The 26,428-nt window shown below is 36.4% G+C and overlaps 1 protein-coding gene across 3 annotated transcripts in view; it reads right to left on the bottom strand.

Annotated features, from left to right (window-relative positions):
* AGMO (alkylglycerol monooxygenase) overlaps positions 1 to 26,428 on the bottom strand; it is a 314,274-nt gene that overhangs the window by 8,969 nt on the left and 278,877 nt on the right. For 2 of the 3 annotated variants that reach the window (XM_072964907.1, XM_072964908.1), the window contains exon 15: positions 10,005 to 10,372. The exons of the other annotated variant lie outside the window; for it this stretch is intronic. In XM_072964907.1, coding sequence (XP_072821008.1) covers positions 10,292 to 10,372 — 81 coding nt within the window. In that variant the 3' untranslated portion in view covers positions 10,005 to 10,291. Of the gene's footprint in view, positions 1 to 10,004; positions 10,373 to 26,428 lie in introns of those variants that run through there. 3 annotated transcript variants of the gene reach the window in all.

The raw sequence follows: 26,428 nt of genomic DNA, 5'->3' as shown, positions 1-26,428 counted from the left end.
AGCTGCTTTCCTGAGAGGCACCCCAGATGCCTGAATTTTCCCTTACTTTCCATTTCTGACTACCTGTTCTGGCAACAGTTCTGACAAAGGGCGAGGTGAGCAGCAGGCACCCGGCTGTTTTCAATCAGCCTTGGCAATGTAGGTACTGATTACATAAACACTACAAACATTCAAAGAGCATATTTTCTGGCTTTTAAGCTATAAAAAAGGTGTGAGCCGGCACCAACACCCGACATCTCCTCCGCTCCAAAGACCGATAATGACAACGATGCCGATGGTGAGAGTAATGATAATAATGGCTTTAATTGTGAAAGCAAAGATTATTAAAGGAAACACGATAACACGAGCTGCTGGGAAAGAGCTCAAATTATACAGAGAGAACTGGAAAGATGAGAAATTTCCACATTACAGGGTCAGCGCTCCTTTATGAAACAGCAAGGTCAAAATGTGCACTTAATTTACTTGATTTTTTTTTATTTTTTTGCACAATCCAGGCAAAAAACAATCAGATGTTGCATTGTCCATATGTTCTCTAGCGCATTTTCCTTTTCAGTCACATATATTCCAAATACTATTTTAAACTCCTCATGTAAAATAGCCTATAAAGTATGTTAATGAATTATTACATAAGGTCCTCTGTATAATAAAATCAGGTCCAGAAGTCTAGAGAAGATGTTAATTCACATTTTAATTGCGACGAATTTTTCCGGCTTAAAAAAGTACATACATATCAACTTCTTGGATCTGATAGTTGAAAGCGGAAAGATTTAAATAACTGACTCACGCTTATATGTCACATATTTAGGTTTATAATGTTTTTAAGTTTTCTTTATTTTGGCATATTAGATCAAGACTCTGCGCAAACATTGCAAGAACTGAATTGGAGTTTTAGTAATCTAAGTATCTAGGTGATTGTTCAACTTTCTGTACAACAAAGTGGTGTTCCGATCCCAAAGAACAGAATTGCACTTAATTTGTCACCTTAAGGTTCTCATTTATTTTTACCTCAATGATTCATAAAAATGATCTTTGACTAGGCCAGTTCTCTTCACTATATATATTATTTGGCTGTAATTTTCTTTCCTCCAAGACAGGGTATATATTCTTTGATACGGATTTTAAGTTGGACTCTCTCAAGTAACAAATGCCACTGAATCAAAGCAGCAGAATAATAGCTTGTTCGAGAGTAATAGCTTTGGACAAAGTGATCAATTGCTAATCAAACAAAACAAAACAAAACTAGACAAAGCTACGGACAGGAAATCTGAAGTTCGTCGGTAAATTAGTGAAGACTAAGCACGATAAACCACATATACATTGCAATCAACTTGGGACATAAAGCGACCCTAGCTAAAACAGAAGAACTCTGGAAAAGAAATAAGGAGATTAGCTTGTCCCAGTTCAACACAAATTATTCTACCTCAAGAAGTTACTTCAAATTTCAGTTTCTGCTTCTATAAAATGGGAATAATAGCGTCTCTAATTTTCAAAAGATTATGGTGAATATTGACTTAATTTTTAATTGTAAAGCTTTATAAAGATATAAGACAGAACTTTAAAGTTTGTTATTTTTCTTGCTAAAAAGATTCAATAAATTAAATATGAAGACAGAGCGATAGATAGGGAGATGTAAATTATAGGTAGAATTTGGACCATGAAGTCCATGGATGAAACTTGTAACCAATATAAAATATTGAATATAGGAAGAATTATATTTTAGCACAGTATGAGTTTTCAGAAAGTGTCTCTGTAGCTGCAAATGTGTTCATAATTACGTCAAAAGGTATATTTTATGGATTCCAGAGAAATGTGTTAATAATTTTCAGAAATAAGGAAGGGCAAGTGGAACTTCTTTGTTGGCTTCTGAAGTTAGCACATGCAACAAAAGTTGTCCAGAGTTAAAATTGCCCTAGCAAATCCCTTACATAACCCTGATAGTATAATACACATGGCTTTGTGTGCGTGCAAACCCTTTATGGTAATTCCTTCACAGACTCGAGTTTGAAAGCCATTGTGCTAGACTGAAGGAAGTAGACAAAGGACAGTCTCCACGTAGATGTCTGAAAATTTAAACCAATCTTGCCTTTTCGTTAAGTGGCAAAACAGGAAAGAAAAGAAAGAAAGGAAAGGGAAGGAAGGAAGGAAGGAAAGAAGGAAGGAAGGGATAATGAACTCTAAATTGTTTCTGATTATCTGTAAGGTTTACTCCCTTTTATTTTTAATACTGATCTATTCCTCTAGGACTATGTGTTAAATGATGTGATTGTTTCCGTGAGGGTCAAGCAAGATTATCAGAGTGCATCTTGGAGACGACAGTAAGTTCCAAATTCTGAAGAGTAGCTTAAATACATATGAGATGCTACTCCACTTTATCTAAATATACAGGAGAATATTTAGCTTGAATCCTTTGCCATAAAAATTCATTTGAAAATGCTGTCTTAATTGCTCGTAGCTTTTTGTGTCCATTGCTATTTCTAACTGCATCTTTGACAGCAATGATCCTACAGAAGTGACGCAGGCAGTAGTTTTATTTCAAATATTCAAATGAAAAAATCCAGTTCAAATTCTGTCACAACAAATAGGATGTATCAAGACTTTCTGCTAAGAGTAAACAAATTTTAGATCTGAATGCTATCTTTTTCTTTCCCTTATTATGACCCTCTGCAGTAAACCAGTCCATCACAGAGTATTTAGTACAGGGATTTCCCTTTCTATAAAGCAGGAGTTTTACAGTGAAACTTTACAGAATCCTGGAAGGAGATGACTATCCTGACCTTGAGCATTTCACCGGGAGGAATACTGACTCAATTGCATTATAATTAACTGAATTTTTTATGCTCTTATCAGAAGAAAGCACACATATTCAGAAATGCTACTTTTCTTTTTCTTTTTTTTTTTCTCTTTCTTTTTTTCTTTGCTGTGGTGAAGTGAGTTACAAGCTCCCACAAGACCTGAAGCCTCAGTGCAGCTTGGGCTGTGCACTGCATTTCTCCCACATGAGTTTGGTGGCCGGGTCAGTCAGAATGATATTAGTACATTTCATTTTCAAAACACACACACTGGAACAGATGTGTTTTATAGGGACTGCAAAATGAAGGGGATCTGGGTAATGTTCTGGTACAATATGGTTAGAGATCACTGTATGAAGCTAATTCCTGCTGATAATCATAACTTGTCTCTGTGAAAACTAGTTTATAATATTTGTGTATAGCACTGTGGAGAATATCAAAGCTACCAAGATTTGAAACAGTGCAGCGGGAGCTCCAGAACTTTATGTAAATTAACCCCACAACATGGAACACATTAGCTTGAGGGTTTCAGGAATTTGGAGCTCAAAATGCCTAGGATGTGGGTTTAATTGAAACGCCATATTATGACAATCAGTTTTTCTCTGGAGACAGAATCTTTTAAGGTGCATGCAAAAGTATAATTGAGCATTGACATATGACATCAGAGTGATACATTTTAAACAACCCCTATCTGCTTCACAATATTTATTTCACTGAAATACCGCTGGATATTTAAAGATTCCTCCTTTCGAGCCCAGCCATCTGAATAAATGAACAGTATCCTGAGGTGAGCCAGTCAACTCTCAGAAGGAGCCAGGCCTCAAAGGCTCACACATACACAAAGCACTTCTTCTGGAAAAAATGTTTCTGGGTTTTCAACATAAATCAGGGTCAACACATAATACAATCGTACTCTAGTACATTTCAAAGCTGGAAAACAGTCTAACTAGGACAGTGATGCTTCCAGCAAACCTTCAGGCCAAATAGCAATCAGAAAGAGAATTCATGGCTTTGTGACCAAACCTCAGCTCTGTTCAAGTCCATGAAGGGGTTTCCTGTTCTCTTGGGGAAATTTTAAATGAGAGTTAGAAAACTACTTTCTCCAAGGTTATGACTTTACAGGATTTCTTTTTTCTTTTTCTTTCCCTTCCTTTCCCTTCCTTTCCCTTTCCCTTCCCCTTCCCCTTTCCCTTCCCTTCCCTTTCCCTTTCCTTTCCCTTTCCCGTTCTTTTTCTCTTTTTTCCAGTTGTGGCCACAAATGGATATACTTGTGAGTAATACTAAATTCCAGGAGCCTTGATTTTCACACCATAACTATTGACTTTTATCTTTGTGGTAAAAGGATGAACCAAATCTTTTGAGTGAAATTCTATATGAATTACTTGTATAGAGTAATAATATCAAATAAAAATAATAACATTTTCTAACTGTAAGAAAAAGTCTAATGGAAAATTCCTATTTGGTGAAATTGCATATTGGATTCAGAATATGACAGAAAAAAATCAAGTATACTGTTGTTAAAGTTCTTTTTATATAAACCATAAACCATAAACCTAAGAGTCACTTACTGCATGGCCGAGTTGGAAGCTCCAGGACCAACAGACTAATACATATATACTGAGCATATATTAGTCCTAGATACATACTAGAACTAAAGTGATTGGGAAATAACATAAAAGAATAATACACAGAGGGGGAGAGTATAATACACAATGTCAAAGGTGCTGAGCTTTTCTATAAAGTGACAGATTACACAGATACAGAACTCTCTTCTACTACAAATACACAGAAATATTGGACAAATGCATCTTTTGAAAACGTAAGATACAGCTCATCTCAAAAGAAAGACGGGATACTAGATGCTGGGGAAAAGAGCAGGAGAGGGAGGGAATACAAAGTTGGGGCTGAAGTTTTAATGCTCCACAGAGCCATGAAATGTGGTCTTGAATCTTTAAGTGTTGTGGTGCTGGAGATGACAATTCTAAAAGATGCTCATTCCATGAAAAGATACTAGAAAAACAAACACTGGTCCAAAGAGGTGGCAAGAAACTTTTTAAGTTCATTCTATGCTATGGATAGGGAAAAACAAGTGTTGTGTGAGAAACTGAAAAGACACTCTAGAAGTGAGTGTGGTTCAGATATCCAAAGATGATAAACTAACATAAAAATGGGTCTATAACATGAAAGTGCTGGGGATGCAAAAGAAATAAATGTTAAATATCATAAAGATGCTATCTAGGTAAATAAGTTTCTACTGTATAGCACAGGGAACTATATTCAATATCTTGTAGTAACCTATAAAGAAAAGGAATATACGTTTGTATATATATGACTGAAAAATGATGCTGTACACCAGAAATTGACACATTGTAAACTGACTATACTTCAGTTAAAAAAAATGCAAAAAAGGTGCTATCACATGCCAAGACACATGAGAATCCCTTTCTCAAAACACAAAATAAACATAATAGGGTTATAAAAATAGACAGAAGATTTAAGCAAAACATGTACATGTTACGTATATATATTATATAACATATATAAAGCCATACACTAAACAAGAGAATATTATTTTCAAGCAAAAATAGAACACTTATTTTTTAAAAATCCCTGTATTAGTAAATAAAAGATGTGTCATTTTGTATCAAATAAGAAGATATCATACTGCCCATAGATTTTGATCAAAAAAGAGTAACAATATAAAGGAAAAAACACTAAAAATCAAATATTTGGAATTTGAGTAACATGTTAAGTAACTTATTGGTCAATATAATTTACAAGGGAGATTACCAGAAAGAGTGAAATGATGAGGAAACTTGCTTATCAAAATTGTGAGATATATCTAAAATTGTAGAAAGGGAATTTATAGATTTAAATCAATAAAAATATTAAAAACACATAAATGTTGATATGTGTTTCAGCTAATTAAATACTGTAAAGTAGATAAAAATGAATAAATTAAAGTTTTATAACGCTATGTGGATAAATTTCAAAAAAGACAATTGAGGGATAATATAATATCCCTAAATATATATGCCTATATAGTATGGCATCATTTATATATATATATATTTTTAATTGAAGTATAATCAGTTTACATTGTAGTGTCAGTTTCTGGTGTACAGCATAATAGTTCAGTCATGTATTTTTTAAAGGAGGAAAAAACTGCCATATATTGGATATATATAAATGAAAATGTATTACATCATATAAAGGAATAATAAGCAATACTACTACTTTGACTACTGTGTATGTATGTGCTTTGCAAATTTTTGTTTTACTATTTTGGAAGTTTTGTGTTTCAGTTGTTTTCAAAGTTAGTCTGCATAGCCATCACATTAGACAAAAAGACAGTGGATGATGTTAAGGGAAGCAAGCTCTAAATGCCCAGATAAAAATGAATTTCCTTCAAAATCTGTATGAAAATATTAACTCAGGGCCCTGAATAGCTAAAGCAATCTTGAGAAAGAAACAAAGCTGGAGGTGTCACACTTGCTAATTTCAAACCATATTACAAAGGTATAACAATCAAAACAATACGGAATCGGCAAAAAAAAAAAAAAAGACTTAATTCAATAGAAGAGAACAAAAAGCTCAGAAATAAATCTACACATATATGGTCAATTAATTTATGACAAAGGAGCCAAGAATATACGATGGGGAAAGGATAATCTCTTGAATAAACAGTATTAGGAAAACTAGACAGCCACATGCAGAAGAATGAAACTGGACCCCTATCTTACACCATACACAAAAATCAAAATTGATTAAAAACTTGAACATAAGAGCTTGAGATCATAAAACTCCTAGAAAAACACTTAGTGGGGTAAACTTCTTGACCTGTCTTGTACACGACTTTTTGTACCTGACACTAAAACCAAAGGCAACAAAAGCAAAATTAAACAAGTGGGATAATGTCAAACCAAAAACTTCTGCACAGCAAAGGAAGCCTTCAGTAAAATAAAAAGGCAACCTATGGAATGGGAAAAATATTTGCAGACTACATGTCTGATAAGGATTGAATACACAGAGAATTCAAACAAATCAATAGTGAAAAAGCAACCCAACTAAAAGATGGGCAGAGTATCTAAATAGATCCTTTTTCCAATGAAGACATACAAATAGCCGATAGGTACATGAAAATATATTCAACATCACTAATCATCAGGCAACTGCAAATCAAAACCACAATGAACTATCACCTCACACCTGTTATAACATCTATCACTGAAAAGATAAGAGATAATAAATACTGGTGAGGATGTACAGAAAGGGGAAACTTTATACACTGCCGATGGGAATGTAAAATGGTACACCCACTACAGGAAACAATATGGATATTCTTCAAGAAATTCAAAGTAGAATCACCCTATGATCCCCAAATCCCACTTCTAGACATGTATTCAAAGGAAATTAAATCATTATCTCAGAGATATCTGTGCTCTCGCGTTCTCTGTGGCCTGACAGTAGCCAACATATGGAAATGATCTAAGTGTTTGTTGACAGTAGAGTGGATAAAGAAAATTATATATAAAATATTTTATATATATATATATAATATATATATATATATATATATTATATATATATATATATATATTACTCAGCCATTAGAAGTCAGAAAATCTTACTACTTATGACAACATTCATGGATAGACCTTGAAGGCATTATGCGAATTGAAATAAGACAGACAGAGAAAGACAAACGTTGCATGATAACACTTACATGTGGAACCTAAAAAAGAGTCAAATTCATAGAAACAGAGAGTAGAAAAGTGGTTGCCAGTGGCTGCTGGGGTCAGATGGAGAAGGAAGAAATAGGGAGGTGTTGATAAAAGGGTATAAACTGTCAGTTATGAGATGAATAAGGTATGAGGATCTAATGTATAATGTGGGGACTATAGCTGATACCTATATAACTGTAGATATATACCACATAACACTGTATCCTATAACTGAAATTTGCTGATAGAGTAGAAATTAACTGTCCAAGGTGATGGATGTGTTAATTAACTTGATAGGGGAATTCTTCCACTATGTACAGGTACAGCAAATCATCCTGTGTACACTTTAAATATCTTATAATGTTTGTCGGCATACCTCAATAAAGCTGAAAAAATTAATCTAAAAATATCAACTCTGATTAAATTTGGTTAATGTTAGATCATGGGTATTTTGAATTTATTTGCTTTTTTCCTGTGTTTTTGGAAAAAATTATAGTTTAAAAGTAGTTTTTAGTTAAAGAAAGAAGGACATTAATGAGACTTGCAAAGGTTCAGGACAGCTTTAGGTAGAAATGATAGTCCTGTGGGCCTAAGCACTGGACCAGATCTGAGGTGGAGAGGAGAAGTAACACAAGTGAAGAGATGGATTCACAGTCATCCTTGTTGGAGATGGAGTTGGCCTGACTCTCTCTGAACACAGTTGAGAGTAAAAGAACAATTGGAAAAGCAGACTTTCTGTGGGGGCTATTCCAAAGCAGACTGAAGAATGGATATCTCATTGGATGATTTTGTAGGAGAATACCATTACAGAAGTTTAAAATATGTGAGATAAACTGAGTAGGAGATCATTTAAATCAGGAAAATCTGGCAGAGTCATGTTTACTAAAAGAAAGAATAATATAGGGTTACTAACTAATTGTTCAAATTTGTTTTGATTACCTCCATGCATAAGTTATCTATATAATACTCATCAACATTCATCAGGCTATTTCTACTCATATGAGATTTGCACTGGAATACATAATACAGATCACTGCACAGACAATCACAATACAGAGTAGCAGGGGCACATGATACAGTCTAGGAGATCAAGGAAAGTGTCTTGGAATAATGAAGTGCCTGGAACACATTACCTCCTCAACTAAATCTGTATGAATGAATGACAGCATGATTGAACAAACTGGTATTTAAACTGAGACATTAAAGGACAGGAAAGGAAAAAGGGGAATTTACTAGTTGATAAAAGAATGGAAAATCGGGGGGGCGGGGGGTGGGTGGGCAGAGACAGCAATCCAGGGAGGAAATAAAGACCTTTCTCTGGAAGAATTAAGAGACATTTGAAGAGGTATACCCAAAAGCACAAGAAAAGAGTAGACAAAGAGAGATAAGTTTTGCCTGAGACAGAGCAGGCAGCTGAGGGATTTGCATCACAAAGTGATATGATTATATTTGCACTGAAGCACATGGCGGTGGATGTGGATGGAGGATGGAGACTGGCAAACTGGATGAGAGACCTGTGAGGACGCTGTCTCAGTAAGCTGATGATGACAGTGGCCAGAACTAGGACAGCATTGGCTGCAGGGATAGACAGAAGATGATGGATTTCAAGGATTTTGGAGGATTAAACCATGAGAGTGAATGAGTTCCCCAAGGAATATATACATAAGAAAATATTTTTATACTCTCCTGATAATCTCCTAGTATATTTCCAGAAAAACCAGATGGCTTATTACTTGTTTCCTAAATACACACCAGATCTTTCCTGTTCTGTGGCTCTCTTCATGCTCACTCCCCCTAATTCTCTTCTCCAATCTCATCTCTTTAAATCCCAGCCATCCTCCAAGGTAGGCCTCAGTGTTACCTCCTTCATGGAGTCTTCCATAATCTCCATTCTCAAAAATATAGACTCTCTACTTCATCTAAACCTCCGGATATTCCCCTCTTTGTTTCTTATTACTACATATTGCCCACAGGGATGGCCACTGTGTATCTTACGCACCTACCCAACCAAGCTTTAAGGCCAGGAAACATTTTCAGTTTGTTTCCCTCTAAAGTACTCCACATACTGTCTTATGTGCACCACAGCTAGTTTTTACATGTAATACATTACAGTGTATGTAGTAATAATACATTGTATTAATCCAGAAATACTTCATTAAGTATGAATTAGCAATTTATTTCAATAGAAAATTAATTTAATTTTGAAAATATTTAGATGATCAAATTTTAGAACTGACTGTGAAACCAAGTCTAGAACTGGCTATTAACTCATGTCAATATATGCTAATGATTATCATTAACATCCTCATGTAGTTTTTAATATCTGTCCCTTGAAATAAATAAAAGTAATCTAATTTTAAGTAAAGTAGGCATCTAAAGTGATATGCAGGCTTACAATGATGTTATTTTTTGGTGGTGATATTCATAAATCTTATAAAATAATGAAAACCATCAAAGCATTGAATAGATCTGAGAGAAAAGGACAATAAAATCAAGATATTAGAATTTTTATTAACATTATTTCCTTTTACACCCTCTCCAAGATTAGAAGGAGAGAGAGGCAAATTGGATGAACTTATTTTTCATTTTTCTGAATCAGTCCACCTTCTTGGTCCAGGGCCAACAGAAAACGTAGAAGACTCACTCAGCCCCTATTTGGCTTCTGGATATTGAAGCCATGTGGGTCGGATCAGACTTACAGGGTGATTTCCATGAATCTATTCCAACCCTTCTGGAAGCAAAGTCCATCTGTCAGTTCCCTGAGCCAGAGCTCAGCTCTTATAAGTCATCTATCAAAACTTTGGAGTCTGGCTGATAATGCTGACTGCTGGAGAGGTGCCTTTCATGAAAGAACTTTACCTACATCATAATTACAGAAAGAGAGAAAAAAATGACATGATTAAAAAAAAAAAACTCCTCCTTGTTTTTCTCTCTGAATTCTTTATTTCCCTCCCTGAGACAAAGGGCAATAGTGGCAACAATACATATAACTCTCTTTCCCCCTAAAAAAAGTCAAATACAGATTCCTGAGTTCTTAGCAGTCAACTTTGATATTTTTCCTCCTTACTGAAGAGTTGGAATATACTACCTTGCCTTTGTTTGCAGACATTCTGGAAGTAAATTGTGGAATTCCTTTTAAAGAGAGAATAAACATATGGGAGTTGTTTAAAAAAAAATATTGTGCAGTTGAATGTTAAACATTAAATTAAATTTAAGCATCTGCTTCCCTCAAGAAATAGCCACTTGCCCTCCTTCTGGAGAGAAACACCAACACAAGGAACCTTACCTTTTCTGCAGTATCTGTGAATTAGCAGGTGATGACTACATACATATTGTGCAACTTCATCAATTTCATAACAATTTCCATCAATTTAAAAGTCCAAGATTCTTAATATTTATATAGTATTATCCTTTTTACCTTCAAATTATCTCGAACTTTACAAAGAAGAAATATATAGACAGCTTAAATAATTTTTTATGATTAGAGATTCCATTTGGAGAGTAAAACCTCTGATCTTCCCCATAGTTTTTCTTTTGAGAGATTTTGGTCTGCAATGCTACCATTGGAGGAGAAGGTAAGATATAAGCTTCAAGTTGGACCACTTTGCTACTTTTCAATCACTCTATTAAGGTATTTTGGAAAAAAGAGTATTCCTGTTAATGAACCCAATATACTTTGGGAGGTATCTGATAACAGAATATTTTTGATCTAGGTAAACAGAATCCTCAGGTTACTCATGATTTGGTGATCAGTTCAATTAACTAGTTTATAAATATCTGAAAGGTAGCCTCAACTTTCGATTCTGGAAACCAGAATGAAGTGAGACTCAGCCTGATTAACAGCAAACTTAGACCAAAGGCTCAAAGTATTTTGAAAATAAAACAAAGGGAAAGAAAGGAAAGAGAGAGAGAATGAGAAAGAGAGAAAGGGAGAGAGAGAACTGAGATTCGATAATTCTGAAACAGGAAGGGGGCAGGGCACAGCCATTCAAGGAATGATTAACAGCAATTAACATCAAAATCGTGGAAGATTCAACCCCCAGTAGGCCTTGAGGCTCAAGATGATGGGAGATTTGATTTCTAGCAGAACTTGAGCTTCATTATACGCCCATTGTAATATATTAACATGGTAAATAACCTGCCCACAGGCACCACGGCAGTCCCAGGTCTAGCCACAAAAGGTCAAAGAGTGGGAAATGGCCAACTTCCTGGGAATCCCAGCCCCTTCCCCAGGCTAGTCAGACTGGTCCTTCCACTTATCAGCATATGGAGCCACTGGCAACACGGTGCCTTGCAGCTGCCACCCTCTCTCTCTCCCCACTTCAGAGACGGCCCCGCACTCTGTCTGTGGAGTGTGTACCTACTTTTTACTCTAATCTGAGCACCCAACCCCCACACCCCGTGGCCGTTCTCTTGCCTTTCGATGTATCTCTCTAAATAAATCTACCTTTACTCAACTGTGGCTCGCTCTTGGATTCTTTCCTGCGCAAAGCCAAGGACCCACACTTGGCAGGGTACGTCCCAGGGGCCCAACCGAAGCCTGGGACACGGCCCTCCTCACGCCCCACATCTGTTTTTCCTGCATCAATTCTTAACATTTCCACAAATATTCCGTTAAAGCCAGAACTTTTTTCTGTGTTAGCCCCCTTTTGCAACTTGATAAATGATTAGAAATTCTCAGTAGTTACCAGCAACCCTGCTGGATACTGCCTTATAGAGAAAATTGTTACTTATACTAAATAATCCTCTTAATTTGTTAAATAAATATAAAAATTTCCCATTGTCTTATTAGGAAAACTTTAAACCTGTAAAAAAAGTGGAAAGAATAGTACTGAAAATACCTGTCTTCACATCTTTCACATATATTCATAGTTTGCTATTTGTGCTTTTCCCCATCTGTCCTTTTCCCTCTCTTTCTAAACATTTTTCACCATTTGAAATTGCAAATAGCAAGACAGTTTATACCTGCATACTTTAGTATTTGTTTCCTAAGAATGAAAATTTTCTCTTATGTAATTACAAAAATAGCAACACATAGCAAAGTGTTTAACATTGATAAAATAACTCAGCCCATATTCATACCTCTCCAAATGTCTCAAAATATGCATGTGTGTGCATGGGCATGTACATGTGCAACCAAGACATAGTCAAAATCAAGCACTGCATTTGGTTACATTTTATATTTCATTTAAACACCACTTTAAGATCTTCTGGGCATAGATGAAGTACAATTGTTAGACTCCAATAACTTTGCAAATGTTAAATGAACGATCAAAATTTAAAGAAAATATTGAAATCAAGTTTCTGCCAAAACCTAAGAGATGTGAAGAAAATCCAAAAAGTCACAGTAATTGGTATTTCTAATTTGATCATTATTCCCGCTCAATTTAGTGTTGATACTAAAAGTTACTAGAAATGCTGTTATCTGATATCCAAGATAAAATTAGCAGATAAAAGTTTGACGAGATTCAGTTCCAGTGAGATTATTATATTCTATTGAAATTCTCCATCATATTTTCAAGTAAAAACGACTACTTTCTTTTCTTTTAAAAAGATAATTTTCAGACAAAAGGTGAATTTCATCTAGATACACGAATGAACATTTGTCAGGGACTGAACTCAATGAGGAAACGAGGCAGATCTTATAACTGGGTCAGAAGAGAATGTTAAGAACAGGCACATTTACAAAATATTAAAATGAATGAGAAATAGGAGGAAAAATCGCCTTTCATCATGTGGAAGAGTGAACTAGACAGGACAGAATTTACATGTCTACTGAGAAGCACTATTTTACCCTGCTATCAGTAATCTATAATTTATAGTTATAAAACAGCTTTGCTAGAATACGAACCTGCTACTTGGAAAGTTTTTTCCCAAGAGTCTAGACAATGTAGTTTTTCACTTAAGTGCACATTTTCCCCCATATCCCTTTCAATTACTGCCCTCACCCATTTAAAAGTATTACAATGACTGCATTTAACTACAGAGGAACACGGATATCATGGCATTTCAATTATTGAGATAAAAGGGTAAAATAAATTATGAATATGCAAGTATACAAACTTTTTATCAATAGCTTTATTATATAATGTGCTAAAAATAGATGCTGTAAGCAAACCTTGCAGGAGAAATCACACCTTTATTGTCAAATAACTATTATATAAAGTATTATTTTGATGGACCTTTGATAGATGACATTCATTTACATTGATGTGTGTCAGGAAAACTATAAATGGGTAAAAGAATAAAACAGAGACATAAATTAAATGAATCTGGGGAGCTATAATTTTCAAGGAGATAGGATGTTACCTATCAAAAGGTTTCCAGAGAGTTCCAGAAGAATAAGAGTAAAATAAACAACAAAAAAAAAGATTTTACAGAGCCCCACCATTCTTCAGACCTATACACTGCTGCCAAATCTTTGACCTCTGTTATAGCTCTTCCTTGTCACCCAGTGCCACTGAAACTCTATATGCTTGAAATTCCTCTTCTATTGTTTGTCTGAGCACTGCTTTCCTATTCTAAGTGATTAGAAAGGACTGTCCATAGGAAACAAGACACAATGGTTGGGTTATGAATAGGATTAAAGCAGTTAGCAAAGTTGGCAGTATTAGTAACATGGTCCAATGATATCTACAGAAGTTTTAAAAATTCTTTTGTTTTATATTACACATCTAGTAATATTAAGAAATTTTTAAACTTTAAATTTTTGTTTAATAAATATATACAAACTTACAGAAATACTGGAAATGGGAATATTATAAAAAACAAAAATAAAAATCCTAATTCAGCAGTGGGGGGCACAGTTTGGGAAGACATTATTAACACTTTGTATAATTCTTTTAATATGTTTTTCATATGTTTCTCTCTTTTTATTCATGCATGCTAAAATCATTATAAATACTTCGATATATTTTTATTTAAGACCTGAACATTTTTCTGTGTGATTACATATTCTTCAGAAAGAAAGATTCTCAAGTATTATGTAGCTTTTCACTGCATAAATGTTCACAGTTTTTATTCATTACCTAAAATTGAGCATTCCATATGCTCCTAATAATTGACCTCTATAAGGAGAGATCTTCCAGCCAATCTTTGTATTTTCTTATGATATACTTTTGTAGTTGGAATTACTACATAAAAGACTTTAGATTTTTAAATTTTTTCAGTACATATTGCCAAAGCCCCTTGTAAAATTGTGTGAAAATTTATAATCCAACTAGAAATATGAGATATATACATCTCATTACACTCACACCAATCTTAATATTATCTGTTTTTAAAAAAAACTATGTTAATTTGAGTGATGGATAAAGAAAGGCAACCTAATAATTTTTTTTGCATAATTGCTAAGATAATTCATACTAGCTCCCAATAAAAAAAACCCAACATATTCATCCCTAAGGTCATTTATTGTTCATATGAGTAAATAAGTATGTTTTGGTTTATGAAATATTCAGGAAAGACAAGTACACAGTAAAAATCTTAATGCATCTTCTTAACCATTTGCATACTGGTTAAACTAATTGATCCAAATTATGACACTCATTCTGTGAAATTTGGCTTTTTCCTGACCATTTTTTCCCTTAGTTCTTCTCTAATATAGGCATCTAGTTACCTAGCCCACTATCTGGACTCATAGCACTTTCTTAATAAACATTTATTGAATCAACAGAAAAGACAAGTCAGCCCCTATTGTGATAATGCATTTTCTCGTTGCATATTTCACTGGTGTAGATGTGACCAAAGTTTGTCCTGGCTCTATTTGCCCCAGTCCTGTTCATCCTCTGCCATAATAAAAAACCAGCCCTTCTCACATGAGATTGTATTGGCTAAAATCTTATCAAACCTAGGTCTGGAGGATATCCAAAAAGCAGAACTTTGAGTTCCATGTTACTTCTTCGCAACTGACACCTGACAAGGCACTCTTTCCTTCAAGTATCACCAGATGAGATCCACCTCTAAAGTAACATTGACAGCCAAGGAGATAATCTGAAAGGCACCAGTTTGCTCTTTGATTACAGGAATTCTATATTGTTTGGCCACATCAGACATGACATTAGAAAAGTCAGTTAAGCTGTGAGATGGCAAGTGTCTTCCGATGCCAATACTGAGAAGGATATTCTGAGATGATTTCTAATGAGAAAATAGTAGATATAAATTAATCACATCAGTTTTCTATAGGCCCTATATTAACAAATAATCCTTGATGTTCCAGTCCATTATTGAGCTCATTAAGCCATGCTACACTGTCAAAGAGTAGAAATATGGGGTCAGAATTTCTGTTTAGGTAGAGTTGGATTTTGAGGGGGAACAAAAGTAATTCTCTCTGCATAGGACCTTTACTTTATGATTAGGCCAGGGAAAAAAAGAGCCCTGGAAAATGTCAGCTTACTCACTGACTCACAGCAAATCATTTTGGCACCTAACGATACACTAAATTACTCTCAAACCTTAATTCCCAACTATTTTTAGGGTGAAAACACTGGATCCTGATCTTATAGATATAACTTATTATCAGAGTCACTTTCCAGAGAGTTTTATATTCACGAAAAATAATCCAACAGAAGACATCCTCATAAAATCAATAAAAAGAAAAACTAAGGACTATGTTTGTCAGACTGAATATCTCCAGCAAAACATCATCTAGCAGAAGAAAGACAAGGACTTTTTTATTGTAATTAGGAAGAATGGTGAACTATTACCCAAGTATTACCTGGAAAATCCAGACAAGGGCAAAAACCTTGCCTTAACTTCATCTTTTTTTCCCTAGAAACAGCTTATTCCTATTTTTTTCCTATTGTTTTAAATAAAAACGTGTGTTTCTTTCCATACTGTTTCTTTCCACAGGAAATTAAAGTCTATACTTTTCCTACAGGTGATACTGCAAGTTTCTACTTTGGTGGGCAAGTGACAAAATACACTTTAAGTTAGCAGGTAGCTTGAGGCACATGTGGCCAAAACATGAGTCAAAGGCTCTCCAAATATTGACAAAACACACTTCGTGATAGAACATCCCAAAAGCTCCACAGAGCTCAAGGAAAGGTATTTAAAACCTACTCGGCAAGTTGTAAAACTGGAAAGGGGTTGAAAGGGAGGCTGACTATGAAGAAAGAGAGACACAGGGAGGGAGAGGCAAAGAAAGATTGAGGAAAAAGGGCTGGAGGAGAGCTGCGGAAGGGTCAACTAAAAGAGCCAAGAGACACAAGTCAAACATAAAATATTAAGAGTTAGGCAGAATGAAATATTGGAAATGCATATAGAATAGAGAAGTGAAAGAGCAAGTCCCTAAGAGAAAAAGAAGGAAAGACAATAACTAAAGGAAAATAAGTAAGATACCAAGAGATAAAATGATCATTTCAAAAACTATCTGGCATTTCTCCATGTTTTGCCATAGCAATTATCTGCCCAAGCTGAAATTACAGTATTCCTCTGTGATTCGCCTTAATAGACTCAGCCAGGTGCATTATCTGTACACATTCTTATTCAGGAGAAAAATTAGCCAATCACGAATCTGGATGTGAATTTAAGGGACACGAATAAGTGAAAGCTTTCCAAATGATATTTATGCAGTGGTCCAATCAAAACTGCATAAATTACTGAATTCAATTGCCAGGAAAAGGGGTTAAATTTAATACAGCTAGACAGCTGAGCAGCTGCTTTCATGATTTAAATAAAAACAAGCTGAAACCCTTGCTGTCAGCTCAGTGATATATGACTTGTAATGGGATGTTTCCAACCTTCACTTCCATATGGCCGCCTCCACTTTAGGTAATGCTCTTTGCCTCCAGTGCAACCAACTTTTCAGAAAACATCTGGGCCCCATTCCTGCTCTGTTAGCTACGACGCTGCCTCCTATGAACACAAATGATTCACTGGATAACATCTCTTCACTTCAGGATCAAATTAGGGAGTTTCATTGATAATTTTATCATGTTTACAACCAGAGATACTGTACACGAACACGGCACACGTTCAATCCACAAAATTCCTTCACACTGTGTTCATACTAGAATAGACAGTTTATAGAAAATGAAAGGTGGATTTCAGTGGTTGGAATTAGAAAGACAAAGACAGGCTATTCCCCAAGAGTGTAGGTCTGTCTTGTTACTGCCTTTATTCTTGATCCTAGGGACTTCTCTTCATCTACACATTCCTCCTATCCTTCCAAAATTAAGGGAAGGGAAGAAAAAAAAGATAAACATACCTCTGAAAAGTGGGTTCAGCAGAAGGAGAAGAAAGATAAGAACTTTGCCAGTTTCCAAAAACTCTCACTCATGTCAAGGTCAAATTAAAAAACAGTAACAACAACAAACTATTCTACCCTAAGAATAAAAATGTCAGAAATGACAATGGTTATGGAAAAATGAAAAATCGAATATATCAGATACTCCTAATTTGGACCAGGACATTTTGTGTCTTGCAAACGAAACCATGAAACCCACACCTTCTATGAAGAGATTCACTACTGAAGAATCCAGAATAGGATAGATGCTATCCCAAAAGGGAATCTGAAATAGTCTCTCGACACTTGATACGTTAATATGCTGCCTCCAATAATCAATTTGAAAATTGTAACAGTCCCCCAAAACAAATCATATTTCCCACTTTTAATTCATGCAACCCAAATTAATATTATAACTTACGAAATTTACATAAATTTCTCATTTTAATACAGCAAGTGCCTACACATAGGCACATTCAGAATCTTAAGCCAAGTTTTCTAAAATGATTACTTTCCCCATTGAAAGTCCACAAAAAGGAGGAACAGAGGAGAGAAATAAGGACAGTAGCAAAACCAGCGGCTTCCGGGTGGCTGACTGCAGGTGTTTTGACAATTGTGTTTCAAGAAAAAAAAGCAATAATAGCCAAAGCAGTGTTGTTGTTTTTTTTTTCCTTGCAGAAGAATAGAAAGGTGCTTACATTTTCCCCTTACAGTTATAAGCTTATTTGGTACACTGCAAATTTAGAGTTTTCATAAAGTTTACCAGGAAAGATAATTAGAGAATCCGGCTCCTGCTTAAAAGTTATCATAGGCTATTCCGAAGGCTTTCCCTGGCAGGCCAGGAGGGGAAGGCTGCTCTCCCCACGACAGTCGGTGCACAGTCTGGAAGGAGCTGCTGTCAGGGACTCCGCCACCCCTCCCCCTCCCCCAACCAGGTGGGACACGCTCTTTCCCAGATTGACAGTCTTGACCCAGGCGATTTCATGCCTGGGTTTCTTGATCTGAGGCCTTGGGCAGAGGTCTTTCTTTGTCAGGTGCCTCCGCCGAGACCTCCTTGTGGGGGAAGGTACAGGAAACTTCCAAGACTCCACTCTGACTCAGGACCCAGTATTCTTCCACTCGTAGCCCTTCCTCCTTGCTCTCTCCCCAACCCTGGATCCATAAAACTGCCAGAGCGTTTGATTTGGGGCTCCCTCAGCAGGGAGACACGACCCCCACAGCCCCAACATCTGCGCTGATCCACCTGACCCTCCACCTGTGTGAGGAAAAGGAAGAGGGGAACTCGGGGCTTTGTCTGGGTTTGGACCCCCGCTTACACCATCGCAGTTTCCAGGGCTTCACGTCTTGCTTTTTCGGTTGTGCTGCTTTAATCAGCTACTCTGACGCCTGGCCGCTCGGTGCTCTCTCTCCCAGCTCAGCTGAGCCCCAGACAATAATGAGCAAAATTCACTCACTTACAATGTAAAGCGTCATCAAAAAGAAGCTTTTCAGAGCATCACGAAATAGAAAGTGTTTTCCCTTTCATTTCTGTTTAATTCCTGAGCATCTTAGTTCAGTGGCAGCAGTAGAGGAAACGATCGCTGCTCCCTTCTGGTACACTGGGAAGCCTGCTCAACTTCTCATATACTTCTATCCTTTTTGTTTTACAATCAAAACCTATACATAAGACAGTTGCCCGGATGCTGCTTCTACAACCATCCCTCACTACATCTGCAATGGGAACCAACGTATACTCTCCCTTGGCCCTCAACAGTCTCCACTTTATCTGGCATAGATGGCATAGATCAAATTTTCATCTCTCACATCTTGAACTATCTTTGAAGTTCCATTTTGTATTATACAATTCAAAGCTTGCATTATATTTTATGATGTGATTATGATTTAGGATAAAAATCACGTTAAGCATAATGCCATGTTTAGTCAACAGCTTTGCATAATGAATGACGCTGACCAATATTCCATTTCACAAAGCAAAGTCTAATGGAGCCAGTCAGACCTGGGTTAGATTCCCAGGTCTCCAAGGCATTACTGAGTTATCTGTAGGGATAATGTTACTGTCTTTCTGGGTTGTATGAGGGTAAAATGAAAATACGATCTTCAACACCCTTTTCTTCCCTTACTTCTGCACCTCTTTTCATATGTAACTGCTTAAAAATCCGCTCAGCCCTGTGGTCCAGACATAGCATGGTGTCATGGCCAAGGTAATACCAACCTGAAAATCAAAAGTAATGGAGAGGTAATTTATATATTCATTGCAGATTCTTTGAAAAATGCCCAAGGAAGGTTATGCACAGAAAAGAAAAACACTTAAAATCTTTTTCACTATCTTTTCTCCAAAAGTCATATTTGTCATCCAAGACAAATTGTATCTGCTCTCAATCTCTCTCACAAAAATCTCCAAAGTCATTTTTAAAATTTCTCATCCTCTACCTGCTGAATGTTTTCTTCTCTTTTCCTCAGCTCTCAAACAGACCTCTTCAATGAAAAGCATTCATCTCTCTCCATCACTCATTTGCTCAGTCTGTACTGTGATTGTCCAAGAATCTGGCTGGTCAAACCTGTTCCTTACAAGGCATGGGAGGTGGAGATGGTGAGTATCCACGTACACTTGGGGAAACAGGATTTGTGAAGCTAAGTGACTTATATAAGGTCACAAATTTAGTAAATGAAAGATTTAGTATTCACTCTTTGTCTTCTCTTTCCCTCTGTCTCCCCTCTGCCCTGGCTCTAGTCCTCTCTTTCTGTAAACCAAACAGTCTCCATTATGCATCAACATGTCAGAATATGTGAAACATAAAAAATGTGAGCCTTACATTACTGCTAATTTGATGGGCAAGAGGTTTGGGGAAGAGCTCCAAGTGATCAGCTAATTAATGTTTGAACATTTTATGGAGAAAGGAATTCTGCCTTTAGACCTTAGAATGTCTCTGCTACATGATTTGAAGAATGTGTGCTACACAGCAGTGAAAAAAACATCTGCCAATAAGTAGAACTTGAATCCAAGGAAGTTTTAGTGAACAAAATGGCCTCAATTAAAATCAAACACTACAGTACTCTATAAAAACACATCAATTACACCAAGATTTAAATTTAAATGTACAAACCACACAAAAGAAAACTAAAAAAATTCCATCTGGGTCAACCTTTCTGTAAGTAGGTAAAGCTAGTTACAGGGAAGGGAAGGAAAGGAATTTAGGATGTGTCCAAAAAGAGACAACAGGCTCAAACTGGAGTCACTTATGCTAAGTCCACATCACCATACAAATTGAGAGTTAACAAGTAACCTAATTACAGTTTCAACCTCCCCTAGGAATGTAATCTTAATGGGTCAGTCTAGAATTTCCTGGCCAGCACTAGTGAGGTCATCTGCATAACCGAAACCTTCGATCCCTCAAGAAAAATGAAGTAATCCACTCTCTCCCTGTCCCTGCTTCCTTCTGCCTACAAAAGCCTTCCAGACAGCTCCTCTGAGGGAGCTCTTTTCTATTTGCTAAATGAGATGCTGCCTGACGAATCATTAAAGTCAATAAGATCTTTAAAATTTACTCAGTTAAATTGTATTTTCTAATAGACGAAAAAAGGAGAAGTACAGAAGTGCTCAAAGAAAAATAAAGTCTTTCAAAGAAGAGAGATTGCAAACGATCAAACAGTGGTATTGGTGGAATTTTATACCATGATTTCTACCTGAGAATTGGACTGCTGTTCTATAGAAATAGTCACTTTTTTTGATTCATTATCAACTGTCGAAAAATCCCGAGAATACAAAGAGAAAAGTTGAAGACATCAGAAAAAAGAGAAAGGGGGTTAATAGCCTCCAAATCAATAGATTTTTACACAAGCATATTAGTTTTTTGTTTGTTTTGGACCACGATGAAGAAGTTTTACAAAAAAATGTTTCATGGGATAAAATGAACTCATCCAAAGCTCCAGTCCCAGTCTGGTATCCTGCACACTTGCCTGGCTGGGTGTAAGGAAACCCTCTTAGAGTGGACTCACAGTGTGTACTGGGCAAGGCACAGGCAAGAAGACACAGCCCACTGCAGGGAGTTTTGAGGGCGAGATCGAATACGGAGAACCAGTGACAGACGTGATGGCAGAGGACAGAGGTGACCAGGGCTGGGGAGAGGGGATGAGGGGGTTATTGCTTAATAGTTACAGTGTATTTGTTCTGGATGATGGAAAAGTTTTGGAAATGGATAGTGATATGGATACATAACATTGTGAATATATTCTATGCCACTGAATCTTACAGTTGAAAGGTTGACTTACGATACAGTGAATCATAGAATTAGCAATGGTCGAAGTAATAAACTGTCTGTTGTGAAAATTTTACCGCAATTAAAAATGAAAGCATTAAAAGAGCAGTCAATAAAGTGACGGCAGAGCACAAAAACCAACAGGAGTCAGTGTGACACGTTAGGAGTTAAACACAGCAGTAGATTAACCACAGCAACAAGCCTTTGCTCCCTATGCTGGGGGGACCAAAGAAGAGAGGGATGGAGTTATCAGAGTCTGGGAGACAAGGTTTTAGGACTAGAACAACAGGAGAAGCTGCAACCACCAAGGAGATGCAACCACTGCTGAAAATGCTGCCCAAAGTAGTCAGAGGGGAGGCTATTCTGGTTTCTGCCTTCCTCCCAACCCTCGGTTTCCCACTGCTGCCCTACAGTGGCCAGAAGTAGGAAGACAGAGGTTAAGGAGCCCCGTCGTGTACTTGGCAGGGATCAGTCCCCTCAATCCAGAGCAGAGCAAGGAAAAGGCAGGGAATGCCTCTGGGAGAAGTAACCACACACAACCTGCATCACTGATGGTGTAGGTGGACATTACAAAAAAAAACTTGATCAAAAATATTATTATAAGGATTTGACCAAATTACAAAACAGAGAGAGGAAGGTCAAAATAAGTCTCCTGAAATCAACCACTAAAAACCACCTCCGGAAAGGGACTAAAAAGAGTTCTTCCATCCATTTACTTCTTGGACCGCAGGTGAATTTATTTTTATCAAATAATTTATAACTTGAATCTTCCAGTGTGAGGCTCATTATTTCCTATCTCAAAAGAGATAGAGTTGTTTTCTTGCCATCGGTGAGTACTTTATTCTGTGTGAATGTCTATCTCTTCCAAGGTTAGTGTATGCTTTATGTCTTTTCCATCTCTCAAGCACAGCAAAGAACCAAAAATATCTTGACCTGCTCATCAGCTGATGGCATAGTTCACCTGGACATTGGTCTTGACTGCAGTCACGCTACTTTCAAAATACTTTCAAAATACACCCAAAAACCCAGAAAGAGTTTACAAGACAGCTCTTGGTAAGACACTTTCTTCTTAAAACCTCATCCACGCTTTTTCTTTTTCTTCTGTTTTTCTCTTACAGCATAAACTTTGAAAGACTTTGATCTACAATGAAGATCAGCAAATTTTTTTCTGGAAGGGAATAGTAAATATTTCAGGTTTTGCAGGCCATAAGGTCTCTGTCACAACTACTCCTTTCTGCCATCCTGATGTGAAAGTAACCACAGACAATCTGTAAACAGAAGGCTATGTTCCGATAAAACTTTATTTTAATGTGCGCTGAAACTTGATTTCATGTAATTTCATGTGACATAAAATACTCTTCTTCCTTTGACTTTTATCCTACTATTTAAACATAGAGAAACTATTCTTAGCTTGTGGACTGTCCAAAAACAAAAGACAGGCTGCAGACCCGATTCACAGCACGGTATTTCCGAAGATCTGGCCCCTCCCTTCTTTACAGTCTTCTGTCTCTCCATTCTCCACTCTTACACAGTTGTTTCGTGATGTTGAGCTTACTTATTGTTCTTTGAACAAACCATGCTATCTGTTACAATTTTCCTCTGCCTGGAATGACTCCTCTTTCTTCTATGCATTCTGCAAATCGCTGCTCAAAGAGCCCCTCCTCTGGGATCCTTACTCAGGCCTTTGAGCTACTTCATGCAGCATTTCTCTTGAAACCTCTCACTGTCTGTAATATGTGTATGTGCCTAAGTAAGCATGGTTCTCACTGTACGGAAATCATCTGTACGTCTTCATTCCCACTGACCTTTTGTTTCATGCAAAGACCGTCCTTGCTTTGTATTTTCATCCCTAGAATTTTATAAAATGCCTTTATAAAATGGCAAATACCTCATGAAAAATTGTCCATTGAATGAATACAGAGGGCCAATTAATTAAAATAAAATTTAATCCTTCATCCTAACAGATAAGCAAGGACCATAAATGTTGAGCTTAGCAGTGCTTTCTCATCTAACCACCGGGGAGTAAGTCTGGTTCAGAGCATCACATGTATAAGGTCACTTCAAACTTGATTCTGCTGACAGCTACTGCAATGACACAAGAGAGGTGGGTCCTGTTAGTGGAGCTATAATCAGAAATAGGTGATTGGTTTTTGTTTTATCTTGTTTTTAATTTTCCTAAACACTAATTAATTATTGTTTTGGAAAACAGATCCTAAAGAAGAAAAATAGAGATTGAGATCACTATCGCCTCCAACAGCCACAGACCCTTGGAGACACGCAGATGAAGTGTCCAAAAACTACACTGGCCATTTTTTGTCAGTTCTACTCTTTTTGGGTAGAAGAAGGAAGTAATTCACTTGGGGAAGTAATTTAAAACATTACTTTTTAAAAAACAAACTGGTAAACAAGGCAATATTGTGTTTCTGACTGCACAATTTGTGTGATTATTTTTTTAAAGGGAAATGGGGAGACTGGAAAGAAATTCCACACAAAAAGTACTTTTTCTCCTCTGCCTCTTGTATCTTTCAAGCGATAATTCCTAGAAACATTGCTATTAGTGGACAGGGAACCAGAAGAACAGCTTCAAAACATCCCTCAAACACCATAAAGAAATATTAAATAAAGGGAACGAAATACTGCCTTCTATATCCTGAGCAAGAGGGGCAAGTACTAGGAACTTAAGTTGCCCACTGTAAAGCATTGCCAGTGGAAAAAACACCATAAAGAAATATTAAATAAAGGGAACGAAATACTGCCTTCTATATCCTGAGCAAGAGGGGCAAGTACTAGGAACTTAAGTTGCCCACTGTAAAGCATTGCCAGTGGAAAATGATTTAAAGATACTGAAAGGATCCCTTAATTGAAGACAGTGATTCTGACGCTGTTAAGCAAAAAAAATCTGTGTGGAGTGAGTGGATAATATTCTTTCTAGAAATAATTCAGAGGATTTCATGATTTCACGTACTAAAATATGATTTTACAGATTTTATTCACAACTACATTTGCATGCTGTTTATAAGTAAGACATTCTATTTTTCATAAACACAGAGGGTGGTTGTATGTTTATTTAACAAAATAGTAAACAAAAGGAAACAGCTTTTGAGAGGTAAGAATGACAAAAGGAGATAAAGATCTCTGTCTTGAACTATCTGTATCAGATGTCAGATGTGAAAATGCTGTTCCAAGATCCGGGCTTTGACTGGGATGTGAGAGATATGTATAGAGATAATTGGTCCCAGCACCGAAGTGCATAACTTAAAAGTTAAAAGGGGCAGCCAGAGATAATTGGCAGGTGCAATGACGTGAAAGACAACCAACTAAGATGTGAATTAGAAGTATATACTTTGAATACCAAGAGATGTGGGGATGCTGTCCTCCTGTTATATACTGGAAGTTGTCCTAATCTAAAAAATTGGAGTGTCATTACTGGTTAATGTTAAAAAGTTGGTCTGGGGCTTTTTAAATAACTCAAAATTTTATACTACTTCCTATTTCACCAACGAAATTCTTCTTAAAAAATTTCCAAACACTGTAATTACGGGAAAACCAAACTGAAGGGCATGACAAATGCAACCATCAACTAAAACCCAAACAACTAAGAAACAGCCATCTGAGAAACAGAAAATACTCGTTAACCCCAGTATTAAAACTGAAGAGATCTTTATGATTAACACAGAGAAAGAGCCTGGAATGCTTTTCTTCTATAACCACTGTGTAACAGACCTCTAATTTGTCCTATAACTCTCGGAACTTCCTGAAAGAATTATTTTGCTATGAAGCCCTGTGTCTGCACATATTTACACCAGACAACGGAGAGAAAACAAGGGGAAGTAGCTTCCAGAAGCAGCAGCTGAGATCCAGAACGCGTGGGTAGAGAAATGCGTCCACCAATGTAGGATGTCCTTTCTTCTTTGGAGGGTCACAGTTATGTCAGAGTTTTCAGATATTTTCACCAGAAAAGACGAAAGAAACATTAAGAAAAAAAAAAAAGAAGAAGCTTATCCAGATTTCCTTTTCTTTTTGTGTCCCCTGTGTTCTTTTCATTTATGAAAAGAAGAAATAGTTCTATTTGGTATTTCAGATCTTGTCTACAATTCTGTGACAATGTCTACATAGCATTATTTGAGTTAAATCTAGAGAAATATTTTTTCCTTGCGTACAGAATAATTTGCACTTGAAACTTGACCACACAAAACTATGGAATTTAAAGTGTGTTTCAGGAGGTAGAATATAAAATGTCATAGAAACTAAAAAATATGCATCTGTAAGAATTAAGTAAAGATAAAAGTCAAGATAAGCATTCCTTCTGCAGGTGTAAAATATCCAAAATTGTCCTTTAAACAATACTTATATGCCATGTATATTGACCAGGATGGCCTTAGGTTTCTCTCAGATTGATACCTTCCTTCTGACTATAGTCCCATGACCTCCTTT

The sequence above is a fragment of the Vicugna pacos genome, chromosome 7 (genome assembly GCF_048564905.1).
Source record: "Vicugna pacos chromosome 7, VicPac4, whole genome shotgun sequence".
NCBI classification, from domain to species: domain Eukaryota; kingdom Metazoa; phylum Chordata; class Mammalia; order Artiodactyla; family Camelidae; genus Vicugna; species Vicugna pacos.
The sequence above is the reverse complement of the archived record's forward strand: the minus strand, read 5'-3'. Positions and strand labels throughout refer to the sequence as shown.